This window comes from Sinocyclocheilus grahami, unplaced genomic scaffold (assembly GCF_001515645.1).
Source record: "Sinocyclocheilus grahami isolate Dianchi unplaced genomic scaffold, SAMN03320097.WGS_v1.1 scaffold3.1, whole genome shotgun sequence".
NCBI classification, from domain to species: domain Eukaryota; kingdom Metazoa; phylum Chordata; class Actinopteri; order Cypriniformes; family Cyprinidae; genus Sinocyclocheilus; species Sinocyclocheilus grahami.
Genome location: NW_015505182.1, coordinates 7215248 through 7234514, shown reverse-complemented (window position 1 = coordinate 7234514; position 19267 = coordinate 7215248). Strand labels below are relative to the sequence as shown.

Sequence of the window (19267 nt, the reverse complement as noted above, 5' to 3'; positions counted from 1 at the left end):
ATAAGCAGTTCCTTTTTGCCTCCACACTTTTGCTATTCCATCAATTTGGTAAAGATTAATCTAAAGGTCTTTGCACAATGAGTCCTAAATTCTCGTCCGAAATTTTCGCAAGATCAAAAATAAATACGACCTCACGTTGTGTCAATTGCGTTTACACACTGCCTCTCAAACTTCCGACCTCTATTGGCCCACGACGTGGTACTCTCGATAATGGTGGTGTACAGTGACACAGAAGAGAAGAATTGTTGAAAAAAAGTTCTTTTAGTTTTCTTTGCGCACAAAAAGTATTCTCGTAGCTTCATAAAATTACAGTTGAACCACTGATGTCACATGGACTATTTTAACAATGTCCTTACATCTTTCTGGGTCTGGGAACATTTCAGTTACATTTTTCTCTATGGAGGGTCAGAAAGCTCTCGGATTTCATCAAAAGTATCTTAATTTGTGTTCCCAAGATGGAACAACATGAGACCGAATTAATGACAGAATTTTCATTTTTGGGTGAACTATCCCTTTAACAGGTAAAATATGTGTGTTGAAATGTCAGCACATTGGTGTAGTTTTCTCAGTGGCTTCACTTGTGCCTGCAGTTACTAAACATCATTCCCAGAGAGGACATACAGCACTTCTGCCTGTCACTGTATTGTTGTTGTTCTCCAGGCACAGCGGGCATCATCACGGGCATCGCATTCAGGCAAAATAGGATCTCATCATCACTAGCCTCTTTTGTGCCATTTGTGTCCCCCAACAGACAAACCTCTGTCTCTGTCTTATCTGATTGCTCCCATCATTCCCTGTGTCTGGTGTCTCAGTGCCAGTGGTGGGCACAGTCGTCGCAGTGACTGGCTGTTCTCACCCACTGGGGTGATGGATGATTATCGGAGTGAATAGCTGAACACATTGAGGATAGAATGGCTCAGAAACCCACATGCTTATCTCCCCGACCCATCTCTGAGGGGGAAGGGGTGCCATCCTTTCAACATGCCATCATAGGCTGTCATTATTATGGAAAGGCCTCTATTCATGCTTACAAAGTCTTTTGTTCACTGTTTCAAAACCTCTTTATCGGTCTGACATGAAAGCTTCAGAATAACTTTTATCGATTATGTCTTGCCCAAGCAGATGCTTTTTGAAGTGTAGCACTCTGGAAAGAAATGAACGCATGGAATAACACTTTTTAAGTAACCTGATCAGTCTTGAAGGACATTAGGAGAGATGTTTGCTGGTATTATCAGGTTGTGAGATCAAGGAAGCGATTCCTGACAGTGCCATTATAACATTCAGAATGTAGGGTAAATCATGTACAGGACGTCACATTTGTAAAGTTTGTGGTCTGGACAGGACATTAGTAGGCCAGCTCACTCTGATGTCATTAGAAACATCCTTTAAAGTGGTTTAGATGCTGATGATAAATGTGGATTCATTCTTAGACTTTGAGGTTAAGTGATGCATTGGGCAGAGGATAAAATGTTCTCACGTCTTATTACCAGAAGAGAGAGAAGCCATTGCCTTACTGTCTGGTTGATAATCTTTGAATATTTACTAAATTATGTAATTATATGTGATGTACTAAATGATGTGAACCAGCAGAGGGCAAGCTTCACTAAGCCTCTAGGATGCTTGCTTTCTGATGCACTGCAAAGGAGTAGGCCACTACTATTATAGGGTTCTATGTATTTTTTTCTTAAGTGTGTATTTTTTAAAATAAAATCAGAGGGAATATTCATCTAAAACTCATTATTTATTAAAATTGCGAGTGAGGACTTAGTGATTGTGAAGTGGGTAATAAATGCCAACTTAATTTGTGTTTGTTCCTTATAAACCTGTTGTGTATAAGCAACACTCTCAGGCACTGAATATGCATATGGATTTTATTATTTTGTCCATAGCAGTGGCAAACTCTCAAACTTCAGCCTTATGTGTTTTGCCCTTTTATTTATATTTTGCGTATGTATTTTTGGTTGGTTCTGTTCATTATGACCATCCTCTGAATAGTGTCAAAAAGTTGTATTATTATTATTATTATTATTATTTTATATATATACTGTTGCATTAAAGGGTCAGTTCACCCAAAAATGAAAATTAGCCCATAAATTACTCACCCTCAAGTCATCCTAGGTGTATATGACTTTCTTCTTTCAGACGAATCCAGTCGGAGTTATATTAAAAATTATTTGATCTTTCAAGCTGTTTAATGGCAGTCAGCGGGTGTTGCAGTGCTTCAGTCCAAAAGAAGTTAAATAAAAAGCACCCATCCATAAAAAAAAAGTGTCTCACACGCTGCAGGAGGTGAACAAAGTCCTCCTGTAGCAAATCGATGTGTTTTTGTACGAAAAATAACCATATATAAAATCAATTTAATCTAGCTTGCGCTCACTGTTGTAAACGGAAGCAGTTCCGGGCGGATGACATATGAGGTCGGCTTTGCGCATGAGCTTACTGCTCAATATTCAAATACCTGTCTTGTTTGCTGTAGCAGTTTGCAGCTTGCTTCAGAAACCCTCCACCTGCAGGGGGTGAACAAAGTCCTCCTGTAGCAAATCGATGCGTTTTTGTACGAAAAATAACCATATATAAAATCAATTTAATCTAGCTTGCGCTCACTGTTGTAAACGGAAGCAGTTCCGGGCGGATGACGTATGAGGTCGGCTTTGCGCATGAGCTTACTGCTCAATATTCAAATACCTGTCTTGTTTGCTGTAGCAGTTTGCAGCTTGCTTCAGAAACCCTCCACCTTCCCCAGCTCCACCTGTATAGATCTTCTACGGGGTGATTAATGTATGCTATATGGGGGTTATTCATAAGTGTTATATGTGCAGCAGCAGTATTTCTTACAGCAGCATGTTGTGGATGTATTGGCAGTAGCAAGTCTCGGTACTTGCAGATCTAGCGTTGCAGATCTATTCCGCCAAGACGAAATACATTAACATTGTCATGTACATTACCATGCCAATCCCTCCGAGAGTTGTCATGACAGATATATATATAAGGCCCAGACTTGCACTGGTGCATGTAATATGTGGAATTGATTAATATTTTGCCATTCACTGTAACTTCACATTCTTATTCTCCCAATGCCATTTACAAAATCCAAGTCAAACAGTATTTCTTCACTTCCTTTCACCTTTTTCCCCTCTAATATATCATATCCTCATAGGACATATACAGACATGGCAAATATTAATAGACCATCGACGTTGAGAAGAACAGTGTTAACAAATAACTTCAGTTAAGGATGAGTCTGACACAACATTCCTCCATGCCAAATAATTACTCTAAGAGCCCTGTGCAGATGCTATTCCAAGATTGTTAATGTAACAGTCTACTTTTTAAAATAAGACATGGTCTTCTTTCAGATTTTTGACAAATTTAATTCTCAATGTCTCACATTAAAAGTAAAAGTAGTTGTTGGAGCGTGTAACATGCAGCATATAAAAAATGACTACTAATGGATGATCATTCAGGATGTGTTTATTTTGAAAGCATGAAAGTCAGTTGAAGAATACAGAGGTTAAAGTGAAGAGAGGTCAGTCCTCAGTGTATTCACAGGTTCACAGTCAACCACACTGAGAAGAACATCAGAGAATGAGGAAATCAACAGACATCGAACACTTAGGCAATAGTGAAGCACTGTTAAAAAAAATTGCTTTGAATTTTAACACAGTATCTAGCTGCGGTTTCAGTATACATGAATGCTATAAAAATCTCTTTTTTTTCTTCAAGACCCACATGAAACATTACTTGCCACTCTTTTTATTTTAGGTCTTAACGGTGTGAGCTTTCAGTATTTTATACAAAATCAAAGACAAAAAAACAACATCTCAAAGTCTCTGAGTAGATAGAACGAATAAAGGTATGGGACAGATTTTAGAAAGTAAATATTTTAGAAGATAAAAGAAGTGAAAGATACAAAATGACAGTGACACGTGTGAGATCCAAAGTATATCAAAGCTGACTTCCGTAGAAACCTGTGACAGCCCATGCTGTGCATCATCTTCAAATCAAGACCACTGACAGCATAATTGCATATCAAGGCCTTCTTCAGTCAAACCTCCACTGACTCCTGTGATGTTTAGAAAATTACAGCATGTCACCACTGCACAACAATTACAAATCGTTGGCCACTGGAGGGGAAACTTTCGTCACTGTTTTTGTTCACCTACATGAAATAATTGTACAATAGGTGCACTGGCTTCATCTGTCCTGTGTAATCCTGAGCTTCTCACCCTTTATTGTTAACTTCAACGGAGGACACGCCAATCAGAAACTGAGTGTTCACATGGACACTGACATTGAGAGTAGCATCACAGTATCGCAGTTGTAGACTATTGCTCATATTAAGAGGTCGACCGTTTCATTTTGCTTTCGTTAAGTTCTTTTAATCCTACATCACCTGCCATTTCTCTGTGCTAAAATTGAAATATGTTTGTATATTGAAAACAAAACATCAACCTGTTCATGTAAAAAATCATGACGGCACATAATGAGTTTTAAATTTACTGTAGAACGCATCAACTAAAAAATGAATCAGTACTGCCTCATGAGTAACAGACAGTAAACTCCACACACTAGTGAAGCGTGAATGTTTAATGAGAAAGATCAGTGTGAAAGATGAGGTGTCTGTTGCTGACAGCAGACATTTCTATAAAATAAGTAAAGACAAAAAAAGCTATCGGCTAAAATCTTAAATCATTAAGATTAGGGTTTGGTTAATAGGGCTAGACTTAATTAGGATCATTAGTGTTAAAGTATTTGCTTTAGGCAGGAATATATCTAACCAATGTAGAGCGCTGCAGGGAGGATGTATTTTTGTAACCCAAGTTAGCATCACCCTAATTCCCTTGATGAACAGCCAATAGGATTTTAGTTATTGCAGAAATAAGATTTGTGACCAATGAGTTTATGATTCTTACACGTTTTGTTCAAGATAATCCCAAACAACATTTATGAATTTTGAAACCTAAATACAATCACCAGAAATAAAAACAACGGTCACACAACTTTTCTCTGTCTCCATCTTTGAGTTGGAAAATTTGAGTCAGAATAGTCTAGAAAAATTAGAGTATAAGCATGTTTTTTCTGTTTGGCTTGATGATGGTTTAGCCACTTGTTAGCAACTGCCTTTTAAGACACAGAAAGGCTTAAACTCTTAACTTAAATAAAATCTTAAAATATTAGATCTCACTCAAAAATCCTTAAGTGCATAAATACTAATTCATTCCTGCAGCACATGGGTTAGTCAATGAGATTTTTTTTTTCTTTTGTAATCTGAACATGCCTTTCTTAAAAGAAGGGGGGTGGGGTCAAATTAAGTAATAGAATGCTTTGAAACAATCTGTATCATATTAAGCTCTAAATAAATAAAAGTGACTTGACAGGAATAAGTAAATATCTGACTGTTACATATTTGGAATTTTAAAAAGTTAAATATATAATTTATGTTTTATAATTTTATGTTTAAGTTGAATAAATTAAATATCTCAGAATATATTCAAATGCATTATAGATTAGTAAAGTGAGATACAATGAAAGATAAAATGTAAGGATTAATATATTGAAGGGTCTCAAAATAGTAGTACATCTATGCCTCAGATGAAATTCTATTGAAAACAAAGATCAGTGTGTGTAGCTATATGTACTTTTAAAATGGACAAGTATATTATTACTCAATACATGTACAATTGTATGCAAATGAGTATATAATACATTATAAGAACAAATCACATTTTCCACTGTTCATGTGGCTAGCTACCAAGCAGATTTGAGGTATTTCTTATGTTTACCTACTCTGCTCCATTTATTGGGCCACATATCTCAACCATTAAAATGCCATTATGAGATGAATTTAGCCGCCTTAGTTGCTGCCGAAGTATTTTTCATAACTGATGACAACATTTCATGAGCGCGTGTTCGATCAAGACATGAAATGGCCATGTAAAGCTGAAGCTGAATGTAGCAGTTATCTGTTGTCATAAACAGCAGATTTGAAAAAGCATGCTGTTCTTGGCTACGTCTAATCTACAGAGGTTAGTAAGCTATTTACAGAAACTATACATCGCACATGAAGCTGTGTATCGGTGCTCCTGCTCAAGATGGATGTTAACAAACTGCAATGCAATAAAATAAAAAAGTACTTTTATAAAATGAGGCCTGCTTTAATCATCTATCCTAAAACATGTATGCAGATCAGTGCTAAAGATTCCAATCTTGGCTTAATGTAAGCAGAAAACAGCTTTTTTCTTCTTTTGCGCAAGGTTAGAGTGGCCAGAGCCTTCGATACACGTCACACAGCTTTGTGATTCAATAGAAAACAGATGCTTGCTGGGAAATGTTTTAGAAGTTGGCTCACGATCAGAGCGTTGAGATTAATGCTATGTGCTGCGGGATCAGTATTAGCATGCTTGCTGTGTGTGGGATCTAAACGCAGGTGGGAGAGAGGTAGCAAGATTAACTGCTCTGTTCCTCCCCTGTGTCTGATGGCAGGGGGGCTAAAGCCTCTCCGTTGCATCGCGGTGTAGGATTGGGCTGCTCCGGAGCTGGGGTGTGAAGAACAGGCTCAGCCGGAGGCTGGGCGGCAGCAGCCGCTGCTTCCACGGCAGGGGCTTCTGTGCTCGTCGAGTTGCTTTCAGCGGTACTCGATGGGGCTGTGGAGGCCTCCGATGGAGCTTGAGGGTTTTCCTGAGCCCCTGCTGCAGGGTTGGGCGCACCAGGTGCTGCTACTGGTGCCGCCGTCTGATGCTCTGGTGCCCTGAGACGCTTCATCATGGTAGTGACCCGTACCGCTTTCTAAAGGGAGGTGGTAATCCTATATTAAATTTGGCCAAACTCAACTTCTTAACACAAAAGCATGAACTTCATCTAGAAATTACCTTCCACTTAGCTTTAGCAAAGTTCTTCTCGATTTGTGCACACACGTTTTCCTTGATGTTCTTGTCTGATGCAGCATTTCCAGATATCCTTTAATGGTGCAAAAAACATATTATATGGACTGGAAACTTGTTTTTAGATACAGTAATGTTCAAAGGTTTGGGGTCAGAAATGTTTTCTTCATTTAAATGTTCAGTAATGATTCAGCATTAAGCTGATCAAGTGACAATTACATTGTTACAAAAACTTTTAAACTTTATAGTCATCAAAGAATCCTGAAAAATAAAATATGAAGCATAATGCTGATGATTGAATGATTTTTGAAGGATTATAACCCAAACTTTTGAACAGTGGTGTATTTCATACACAAAATTTTCTCTCAGTAGTTAGGAATGCCAATATATTGAGTAACTGGGTTACACTTTATTTTAAGGTGTCAATGTTACAGTGTAATTATATAATTTAAGTACTTAGTAATATTAATTAACTACATGCACTTACTATATGGTTAGGTTTTGGATTAGGGTTACTTGCATGTAATTATGCATAATTCATTTTTATTATAATAGTAAGTACATGTAACCTGTGTAACAGACACCTTAAAATAAAGTGTAACCAGTAATTGTCAGGTATATTAATACTATAAGTACCATTCATGGTTGATGGCTTCTTGTGCAGTCAGTCTCTGATCCTGGTCCACCTCCATAAGACGTGACACTAAGTTTTTAGCTGCGAATTGACAAAATGGCAGATGTAAACACAACTAAACTGTCACACCATGTCTTTAAAATCAAGGTTTTCATAAGACAAGTTTGTGATCTACTAAGCATGTGAGATTTTATCAGTATTCTTCACTAACACTACCGGAGTCTGAAATTTCATCCCAGTATGGTGAGTCAAACTCATAGTCTCCAGCAAGAATCTTCCGGAAGAGGTTCTTGTCATGGTTTTCATAGTCATCATCATCTGTTTCATCATAGAATGGAGGATTTCCAGAGAGCCTGTGCATGAGATGAGGGAAATCATTACAAACAGTGAGAAGGATCTGGGTAATGGTACTCTCATGCCCACACAGCTCCCTGACATGCATTTTGCACATAAAATTAGCATAATATTGGCATTTTTTTTATCATTGTACAGATTTTGTGGAGACTGCAGAAACGCTATGTGAATTAGATGACTCTGATCTATTAATAAGGTATCATCGGTTTCGCATTTACTCCTCAGACAGCACATTCTAGTCAACGTGGGTGGTTTTTGATCAGAATAAGATACAATGTGGACCACACTTCAGCTGATAATCAAAAGTCTGGCTGTGGAAGACTAGTTAAAGGGGTCCTATTATGCTCTTTTACAAAGTCTTGATTTTGTTTTGGAGGTGTACTAGAACAGGCTCTCATACTAGGTTATTCGAAAAACACATTATTTTTCACATATTTTACATTATTACAACACCTCTCTCCCCAGTCTGGCATGAACGGCTTGAATAGTTCCTGTATCAAATGAAGGTCCGCCTTCTGAAATATGAAATGTGCTGTGATTGGTTAGCTGGTCCAGTGTGTGTTGTGATTGGCAGCACTCGGCGCCTGGTCGGGAAATGTCATGCCCCTTACCATAGCCGCCTGCGAGCTTCAGTGTAAATATTGCTCAAAATCAAATCAATTTGAGCCCGATTTAAACCGGGATGATTGTAACCACTCTAAGTTTGTCTGCCTTGGGAAAGCTAGCGTGTCTCCGACATAGTGATAACACTCGTTGCCTTCTCTAGTGCAGCTCAACCAGGTCTTGTCCCACTCGTCTGTATTTGTGACACCACAAATCCAGGAAAATATGTGTTGTAGTCCAAACAAGTTGTTCATTGTAGTTTTTGAAAAGTGATTTCTGTTAAATAAAATATCTCCTTTTGAATTGGACTTTGAGCTTTGTAACTTCGCAGATCTTTTTTATGCTCAAACAGCAACATTACAGACTAACTAAAGTTGAAAAAGTGAAAAAGCATAATAGGACCCCTTTAAATACTGTCTGTAAATGAAGGTATTATGAGCTCCTGGTTTTGGTTTATGGGAGAATACACTCACAGTATGTACATGATCACACCAAGGGCCCAGCAGTCCACAGGTCGGCCATATCTCTGTCTCCCAACAACCTCTGGGGCTGGTTGAAAAAAAAATGAACAAGGACAATGCATTTAAAAAAAACATAGTGACACAGATTACCATAGTTTGCTATTCGAATTTTAACAAATGCATGCCCATGTAAACAGAAATCTTGTAAAAAAAAAAATGTTGTTGTTCATCAATAAAGACCATCTGTTGCAACTGGCCCCATGAGTGTTTAAAGAGGTTTTGCCTGTTTTGAAGAGCTTCTTACCCAGATACTCTGGGGTTCCACAGGGCTCCTTGATGAGTCCATTCTCCAGTTTTGCCAGATGGAAATCACTGATGACTATTTTCGAATGTTTCAGTCTGTTGTAATACACCAGATTCTCAAGCTAGAGGGAATGAGAATGACAAGACGACATGATGCTTTGTGAAATTCCTTTTCTCAAAACAGACTTTTGTTTTTGTGTCAAGACAACTGATGTAAAAACAAGTAACTTTCTAGAGCAAAATTTAGGAACACTATTTACTGAACAATACATTATTAGCAAGGGCTTGACATTAACTTTTTTGCTCACCAGCCACTGTGGCTAGTGGTTTTCCAAATTGTCTAGCCACTCAGCATTTTCACTGGCCACAATTTTGTTGATGGGAAATTAGTTTTATATGAGTTAAGTTACTGCATACTAAAATTTATTTACTTTTTTTTCTAGGTCATTTTTTGCCTATTTTGCCTATTTTTTGGCCATTTTATATTAATAATTTCACTTAATATAACAAGACAATATAGGGCTGTTACCAATCAAATGAAATCAGTATTAACAAAACCTATCTTTCCACTGCAGAAGAAACAGAAGCAGCTGAAGTGGCATTTAGATGCATTTACACAGACAGTTTACTGAAGCTAAAATGTAGCATGAATGCATTTACACTGCAAAATTATAACAGAATAAATCATGTTATGAGCTTGGTGTTTTAAATCGTTTTTTTTTTAATATACAAATACAAAATGTTGGAAAAAATGCAAAGATAAGCTACTGTAGCCTACTTTTAAATATGAAAGAAAACTGCCAGTAGGTGGCAGCAAGTGACTATCTTAATAAGTGAGTCATTGAGACATTAATTCAAACAATTCGTTCAGACAGCTGATTCATTCAAGAATGAAGCAAGTGCCTGTCTTTATGAATGGACCACTGAATCATTGACACAAATGAGTAATTCAAAAATGCTGAATCATTCAGTAACCATTCAGTAACAAAACACCAGTGTTGCTCAGAGATTTGCTCAGACTGTTCTGCTTTGACCTTTGTTTGGAACTATTGTCATTAACCAAATCAAGCAAAAACTGTCAACATTGACAATATTGTACTAAAATGCATATTAACTACTCGTTTGCATTCTTGCATAAAATCATTGTCAAATTTCAGAGAAAATTTCACTCTCTTGGTTGTGTTGCTTAACTAGGCTATATGTTATAAATATAAAAACTAAGTTACATTTTTATGTTTCTTCTGTGTGCAGTTGCGTTCATATATTTTGATTTCTCCATGAGATTGTTTCACATACAGACAGGCTGTGTGAGGCTCTTCTGGCGCGACCTTGTCACTGTTGATTATCCATTATCAATTGCTGTTCACACCGAACGAATGTAATAAAATTTAGATGCTTCCCTAACTAGATTCCCTAAGATTTGATCTTTGAGTGTGTGTGCGCTTAAATCCACGCCAAAGCTCATATTTGTAAAAACTGCCTTTGACGTGGAAAAGTGCTTAGTGTCACGTCAGGGTCCGAGCAGATATACACACTTTTTCTTGTCGGAGTACTGCAGGTTTTTGAAAATGTAAGCTGTTCTTGCAGCTTGCTGTTCTAAATTAAAGGATTTGGATGATGACTGGTGATCTTTTATATGTTAATGGCATTAATTAGGAATCGTTAACCAGGCAGAGAGCTGAAACCATTCATTTGTGTGCAAGTTCAAGATTATTTGTGATTCATAGGTTTCACATCTGAAAGAGAGGCGCACGTGCATTTTCTGTGCATAAGTTTATTCTATGAATCACACGTACGCATATTTGAGAGATGATCATAAAATCAAATGTAGGATGGTTTCTACACAACATTTTATAAATGAGGCCCTACGTGTTTGATTATTTTAACAGCTAAAAGTATTGATACATGATCTTGATACTTTTTAGTATTTTCCCCCTTGTTTTCCAGTAAAATTATCCTCTTTTTCTTTCACCATTGGCAAATTATTTCCTTTCTGTATTTTAGACATAAACCTCAGTAAATGTAAGTAGATTTATGCTTAAATCAATAAAGCACAATTTGCCAATAAGCAAATAAAAATACACTAAATTTAACTTAAAATCTAGTTTACTTGAGAAGCAAACAACTTTTGTGAATGTTTGATGCTAAACAAGAAAATTTACTGAAGAATTTACTAAGAAAGTATATCATTTATGAAAAGCAAAAAAAAAAGGATTTTTGAGATTGGAGATCTAAAAAAAATAGTAACAAACAATAAACAATCAGATCTGATATCATTACACAAAAAAATTAAAGTGTGGTCCGAAAGTTTAGATTCGAAAACCGAATTGTGTGTCTTGTGTGGAAGTTTCTGGGTAATAATGTTAATTAATTATGAATTATATGACCACCAGAGGGCGCTGTGTGGTGTACCTTCAGGTTCCTATGAACAATCTTCAGGCTGTGCAGGTAAGCAACTGCCTCCATCACCTGTCTGATAACATTGCTGGTGTCCCTCTCAGAATAATAGCCTTGATCCAGAATCCAGTCAAATACCTCCCGACCTGTGGCTCTGCAAGAAAACACAACATGCTGAGCTGCTTTTTCTGTGCAATTATGAATTATTCACACCCTGCTTTAAACGTTGGCACCTTCAAAAGCTTTACTTGATCACGCAGGTGTAGCAGGTGCAAGTCATCCAGTCCATGCCACACATACAGCGTACAGCAGGGATGAGGCATTAAAATAATGAATGCAAATCCAAACAGACAGGTAGGAATGTGACAAGGATGAGGTGGTATAATCGTGCTAGGACAGTCTGAACGCAGGGTTTATTTCTGTTCTGTCTCAAGCAACAGTAGCAGCAGCTTTAGCCTCTTGAAGTCAGTATCAACATGATTAGAAGGGAACCTTTGTCGCCAAACAACCTTTGCCAGAGGAATTTGTTTTCTGCAGCTTTTGTCAGTTCTTTGCACTTTTGCATTTGCTACCTGTATGTTGTCTGAGAGACAGGCAGCGGCTTTCAAATGCTTGTTCAAAATTGTTACATATTACTATGACATATTATTAGAACATATAGAGTGACAACTGGTATTTAAATGCATTTTATGTAAGTTGTTTTCTAAACTGATTGATTAGTGATAAGAAGATCAGATCATTTTACTGAGTCGGATCTTTGAATCTCGTTCATCAAAATGAACAAATCTTTGTTCATTTCAGCAGAATATAATTTAAACTTTACATGTTAATAGCCACATTCCACGACACATCTGCTTACGCAACGTTTTGAATAAGACTGTTAATGCAATAAAACTATAATGCAACCAAGGTCAGATTATGAGAAACAGAAATAATTAATTCATTGTTTCAGATTATGCAGTCTGTTAGTTTCCCTCACCGCCCGATCTGTATCTTTCTTTCTTTTGTCATGTCACATCCCTGAAAACTGAAGCTACTGTATGCAGTCTGTACCGGAAACAGAAATGATTAGTTCATCTCTTGAGTTTTCGGGTTCGAGTCGTTCATTCTTTTGTCACGTGCCGGCTTCCTGGCTCAGTATCTTACAACATATACAAACATTATATGTAGGAAACAAATATTATATGTTGGTATCTTTGCTTTATCACAGTGATTTTTCCTTATCATACTGATAAAGTTTAAAGCCTCTTTATTAGCACATCATGTTAACCATCATGACAGAAATTCACAAATGTATAAATTATGAGAAATAAAAAAAGCTACAATTTGAGAACAGAAATGCATCACATAACTGTAAATGTGTGTGTAAGGAAGGTTGGGAATTATTAACTAATTTCTGTATCCAATACTGTTATCACGTCACATGACAAAAGAACAAACGACTTAGACCAGAAGACTTGAGAAGTGAACTAATCATTTCTCTATCCGGTACAGACTGCATAGCGCCTATGGGGCTGTCACGGGATGAACAAATGAATTGAGAGGTGAACTAATAATTTTTGTTTCCTGTAGAACCAGTAGGATGTTGCGCATGCGCAGTCAACATGAAATGAACAAATCCCTCACTGAGACGACTCGCCATTCCCGAGTCATATTAAAGATTAGTTAAAATTAGGGCTGGACAATAATTCAATATCAATATGTATCGTGATATAATTTTTTTCAGTAACGGTGATATGATTTTTAAACACATTTCCGATATTTCAATATACATTACCAGTGTTTCCCATACATTGATTTATTTGTGGCGTTTGACTTCGTTGAATAAACATGAGCACTGCACGTTTCAAAATCAAAACGCGTCGCGGGTGTTTTATATGAATGTATCTCTGAAGGGAACCGAATGTCTTCAGAATAGTTTTGATGGCATTTTTATCTGATAATGTACTGTTCATGAGCGGAGCTGCTTTGTTTACGTTCCACCGCTCTCACAGCACCTCCTGCTGGCAGACAATCAGTTTGCATTTTCAATAATAAACCCATTTCCAGCAACATGCTTTTGTTGTTGCTCTATTTTTTTGTTTTCTGAAGCAACTCGGAGCATGTTTCATACTCGTTATCCTGGTTAATGCACGTTTCAATCTATAAGAAGAATCAGCCTACACTACCAGTCAAAGGTTTTTGAACTGCAAGAATTATCTTCTGCTCACCAAGCCTGCATTTATTTGATCCAAAATGCACCAAAAGCAGTAACATTTTGAAATATTTTTACTATTTAAAATAACTGCTTTCTATTTGAATATATTTTAAAATGTAATTTATTCATGTGATCAAAGCTAAATTGTCAGCATCATTGCTCCAGTCTTCAGTGTCACATGATCCTTCAGCAATCATTTGGTGAGCAGAAGAGAATTCTTTAAGAAACATTAAAAATCTTTGACTGGTATGTTAGCCTATAGTTTGAAATAGTCTGAGCTTTATTTTACAGTGATTTCACATTTCTTGTTTGTATGAAGGCTAAATACCAATAAAAGGTGAACATTTATTTATTTTTCCTAAAATATTATATAGTTTTATAGGAGTAGGTTTCATAGAGTTGGCAAATTAATTTTTCATAAGTTTGTAGGTACAGACATCTGTTGTGGGCGTTCTTGGCCGTTTTTATGAGGCTTTTTTAATAGTGTTCATATCGATATCGGAATTATATTGTATCGACCGAAATTAAGAAATATATCACGATATAAATTTTGGCCATATCGTCCAGCCCTAGTTCAAATTGAACGAATCGTTCATGAACAAAACATCACTAATAAAGATCTCAGTGGGTTACATTACAGGCTATAAGAATTTCATCTTACGTTTTGGTAAGCAACTGCACCAAATTGCATATTTTTGCTTAGTTTCCTCTGAAAAAATGTGTATCAGCTCCATATTCTCACTATATCATACGGTCTATGAGATTATACAAAATGTATCATGTATGAAATATGATAATACAAAAACACGTATGCAGATTTAAAAAATTGTTTTTTATATTTTGTCTAAAGGTTAAAAAAACATTTTAAAAAATGTGATTATTTCATGTCAGGCTAATATGTATGTATAATAGTAATAGTAATAGTATGGTTAATAATTATTTTAAAGTTGCATACTAAAAAACTTCAAACATTCTTTGTCCCATTGTAATTTTAATTCTTTTTTTGAGGAAATGTTTATTTAATTTGAAAATACTTAAAGGCCACATGCCTTTTGACATATTTAATAGTTAAGTAAAATATGTAGTATGCTGAAGAGCAAATTGAAATGGTAAATTCACTGGTATTGGTACCAAGTACAGAAATCATTACACTCCTAAAAAAAATAAACATTCCTCTGAAATGGATTTGAGGACTTACAGCTCAAGGAACAGGTAGTACTCTTTCCGGGTCTCATAGACATCGACCAGCTGGAGGATGTTGGGGTGTTTTACCCTGGGGTTTTTATATTTTGTCTAAAGGTTAAAAAAACATTTTTAAAAATGTGATTATTTCATGTCAGGCTAATATGTATGTATAATAGTAATAGTAATAGTAATAGTATGGTTAATAATTATTTTAAAGTTGCATACTAAAAAACTTCAAACATTCTTTGTCCCATTGTAATTTTAATTCTTTTTTTGAGGAAATGTTTATTTAATTTGAAAATACTTAAAGGCCACATGCCTTTTGACATATTTAATAGTTTGCATTAATATTTAACTTTTTAAATAGTTAAGTAAAATATGTAGTATGCTGAAGAGCAAATTGAAATGGTAAATTCACTGGTATTGGTACCAAGTACAGAAATCATTACACTCCTAAAAAAAATAAACATTCCTCTGAAATGGATTTGAGGACTTACAGCTCAAGGAACAGGTAGTACTCTTTCCGGGTCTCATAGACATCGACCAGCTGGAGGATGTTGGGGTGTTTTACCCTGGGGAGGAAAAATGGACAATCAGTTAGGAGACAGTTTGTGGCACACAGGAGGTTGATACACATGTAGCTCTGTGCCCAGATTTATCCTGGCCTGCCATCAACCCCACACTCATGCCCCATCTGCCACTGCAGAGTCATCCAACACCAGACACACACGCCTGCATCCCTAATATTTGCATTTCACATGGATTCCTTTATCCGCTATAATCATATTTAATTAAACAACAAATGTTAGTATTATCATTAATGCTCTGTGGCTGAATCACATCAGTTCAAATCAACATTTATGTATATATGCTTCATGTAATTGGTTTCAAGTATATGCCAGCCTGAGGATGCAGCTTCCCATGGTTTCTTCTTCATCTACTAAATCAGTTTTTTCTTGCCACTGCCGCCATTGGTTAATCACTGGAGTGTTTGTAACACATTATTCTTATTTTAAAGTAACTTTTCAACTATATGTATTATGAAAAAGCCCTATTTAAATAAATTGAGATTAACTGAATAGCAGAAATAGCAAGAAACTTCCCTTAAAGCATATTACATTTTAATTCCAGCACATATAATAGTATAATTTAATTCATTATGTAACACGGACACTATAAAGAAGTGTTTCAGAATTTTGTAAAGGTGGTTATGTCAGACAACTTTTAAATTAAGAAATTAATACACTGATTATGCTTTGAAGACACTAATGTGCTCTTATGCCAGCAATAGAGAAGAGAACTAAAGGTGAACCCATAAAAAAACAGCTAATTCTAAAAGTGACATTTCTTTTATGTGTTATTCATGAGCTGTTGTGATTTGTGAGCGGGGCGCAAACGCAGCACTGCAGGATCAAAGTGACATCAGTGACTCAGAAAATCAGCCTTTTAGATGCAGAATAATCATATATAATCATACACTGTGCAAAGCATTTTTATCTAATATCTTAAGGCTTTGACATGTTTGGTATATTTAACAAAATGCGTTGCACCATTAGGTGTTTCATGTACTTTCCACTCATTTGAGATGACTGAAAATGTCAATAATGAACATAGGCTACACATAGCTTCACAAGCCAAGAAGCTTTTTGTTAAAACTCACTGTTGTTTCACTTTTTACTAAATAAATAAAAATAATAATGATAATAATAATAAGCAATTTGCAAGCTATATGTTGTTTTTTTGTTGTTGCTGTTTTGAAACTGAAACATTTGATTTTTAATTATCTTACAAAACCTAAAATTTCAGTGCCATTAAACGGAATATGTTATTCAAATCAAGCTTATGTAATACAGCTAGATGTTTGCACTCACATATCTGCATTGGGCAAGTTTCAGACCTTATGCAGTGAAATAAATTATTAATGAATTGCATCTATCACAATTTGTCTAACACATTCATCACTGCAGTTGATTTAAGAAAAGGAAAAATCACTTTTTTGGAGTCAAGAATGTGACAAACTAACTCGAGCTTCTGCAGTACACAAATCATCTTAGAGGAACAGCAGTGTTTAATAGAGCTTCAAGAATCATTATTCATAAATGAAATAAATATGATTCTCCTTAAACCAAATTAAATCAAAACAGCAGATCTGAGGACAGCAGAGGAAGTCCCATTCTATAAAATGATTGTTAAGGGTTTTGAAAAAGAAAACTATATATAACTCACATCTTTAGAATGAGAATCTCGTTTTTGGCAGCCTTCCGCACCTTTCTTCCATCTTTCTTCAGGAATTTTTTGCAGGTGTACATTTTCAGTGTGTTCTTATCCTTTGCCCTGAAGATCTCACAGAACTCCTCCCTTGAGAAGAAAGTGATTTTATTGCACTAATTACATTAGAATTTTGAGTGAAATTAAGGAATAGTACACACAAAAATTAACTTTCTGTGAATTACTGTATTAAGTCTTCACACACAGCTAGAATACTCTATTCTAATTGACACATTATTCTGAAAAATATTTTCTCTAACTTTCCTATAGTGTACTAGTCTCTCATAACACTACACAGACTCACATAATCAAATTTACTCAAATCAATTGTTCATATCTATTTATATATTTATTTGGTAAGTAGCAGTATAATTAGAGGGATAATGCAGTCAGTTGATTATCATCACGAAATAAACCCCTTTGGGATGATACAAGAGCCATTCTGGATATATTTTGTGATAATTGCTGGCTGACTGCACATTATCCCTTAAAAAAAAAAAGTACCTTTGAGAACAACTTCTGCAACTTACATGCAAAAATAAAGGAAACGGATTGCAAAAAAAAAAAACACATTTTACTCACGATTTAACAATCTGGCCCAGATCATATTTGTCTGTGATTTCTGTTGGACTGTTGTAGTCCTTCTTCTCGCCAGGTTTTAAACAGCCGAATGGCATGGCCCACCCTGCCCTTGAGAGAAACAGAAATATTGAGAGAGGTTACAGATCAACTTAAATCCAGTTGTCCGCAGTCAAAAATCATTGCACATTGTGTGAATATGTATTGTTCACCTACACCAGTCATTCTCGATTAATATGCATGCTGACTTGCAGTAATATCACGTTCTTTGACATTTTTAATTCCGAAGAGAAATAACAACTGTGCATAAACACCCCTTTTTTGACATTCACAAACAAAACATATTTGGTGGCCCCAAATGTTGAACACTGCTAAGGGATTTGTCTCTCTACCAATGTAATTTCCAGTGAAACACATGCAAAACTTGCCATCACAATGCTAGGGTGTTCTAGCTGGTTGCTATGGTTTTCTAAGTGATTTTAATTGGTTTCCTACACTGTAAAAAAAAAAAAATTATTTTTCTATTTTAATTTTAAAGTTTTAGTCAGTTTTTAGTATTTCTTTTTTTTTTTTTTTTGGTTGGTCATTTAAATGTCATGCAAAAAGTTTGTATTATCTTTACTTCAGTTCTAGTTATTTAGTTTATCAAATCACAGTAAATTAAACGAAAAATGTTGAGAAAGGCTACTAACTGGAAAGTCATTTATGTGTGTGTGTGTGTGTGTGTGTGTGTGTGTACATATATACAGTGTATTGTATTTCAGAATACTTTTTTAGTTAACTGTTAGGGTTAGCTGTTAAGAAAGAAAAAATATTATCCTACCTTACAACTCTGCTGCTGTGAATCAGACAGGAAAAAAGAGCAGCTGAATGATTATGGGCAAAGGAAATAGGGTGATGAAGACAAATTAAAGGCCTTTGTGCACTTTTTACCACACTTACAGTCTACATCACTGTGCTTCCCTTCTTCCAGGCAGGATAAATTAAATTATACACCAGACTCTCACTCTCTTTCTTTCTTTTATTTCTTTATTTATTTTTTCTGAAAGTGAGACTTGCTTATAGGCAGTTTTATTGGAAGAGGATATTTCAGTTTTTTTATCAAAAAACTATTGTATGTGCAGATGAAATCAGTAATAAATCAATTTAGGACATTTGCTTACTAGAAATTTGCCTTGATTTCATTAGATTAACACTGGATTAAGCTAAAATGATGAATGGATTTCATTGTGATGCTAGTCAACAGCTGTTTGGATCAATTATGACTTTGTTTGTGGACAGAACAAGAACCTGTGTGCTCATACTCTTGGAAGTTGCGTAATGCCAGCCAATGAGATTTAACCAGGCAATTCAAGCCATCTCTTGCTAGTTTTGTGTACAATATGCATCAGATGGTCAGTGAATG

General features: G+C 35.8%; 1 protein-coding gene across 3 annotated transcripts in view; it reads right to left on the bottom strand.

Annotated features, from left to right (window-relative positions):
- Positions 1 to 5437: 5437 nt before the first annotated feature.
- The window catches only part of camkvb (CaM kinase-like vesicle-associated b), a 45868-nt gene continuing 32038 nt past the window's right edge, over positions 5438 to 19267 (bottom strand). For 2 of the 3 annotated variants that reach the window (XM_016262687.1, XM_016262625.1), the window contains 10 exons: positions 17866 to 17973; positions 17242 to 17373; positions 15513 to 15587; positions 11649 to 11787; positions 9238 to 9358; positions 8946 to 9021; positions 7732 to 7868; positions 7518 to 7596; positions 6870 to 6957; positions 5438 to 6786 (listed from right to left, as the gene is read on the bottom strand). In XM_016262687.1, the coding sequence (XP_016118173.1) occupies positions 6448 to 6786; positions 6870 to 6957; positions 7518 to 7596; positions 7732 to 7868; positions 8946 to 9021; positions 9238 to 9358; positions 11649 to 11787; positions 15513 to 15587; positions 17242 to 17373; positions 17866 to 17960 (1281 nt within the window). In that variant the 5' untranslated portion in view covers positions 17961 to 17973 and the 3' untranslated portion in view covers positions 5438 to 6447. Of the gene's footprint in view, positions 6787 to 6869; positions 6958 to 7517; positions 7597 to 7731; positions 7869 to 8945; positions 9022 to 9237; positions 9359 to 11648; positions 11788 to 15512; positions 15588 to 17241; positions 17374 to 17865; positions 17974 to 18685; positions 18694 to 19267 lie in introns of those variants that run through there. The other variant, XM_016262740.1, reaches the window with a different exon arrangement.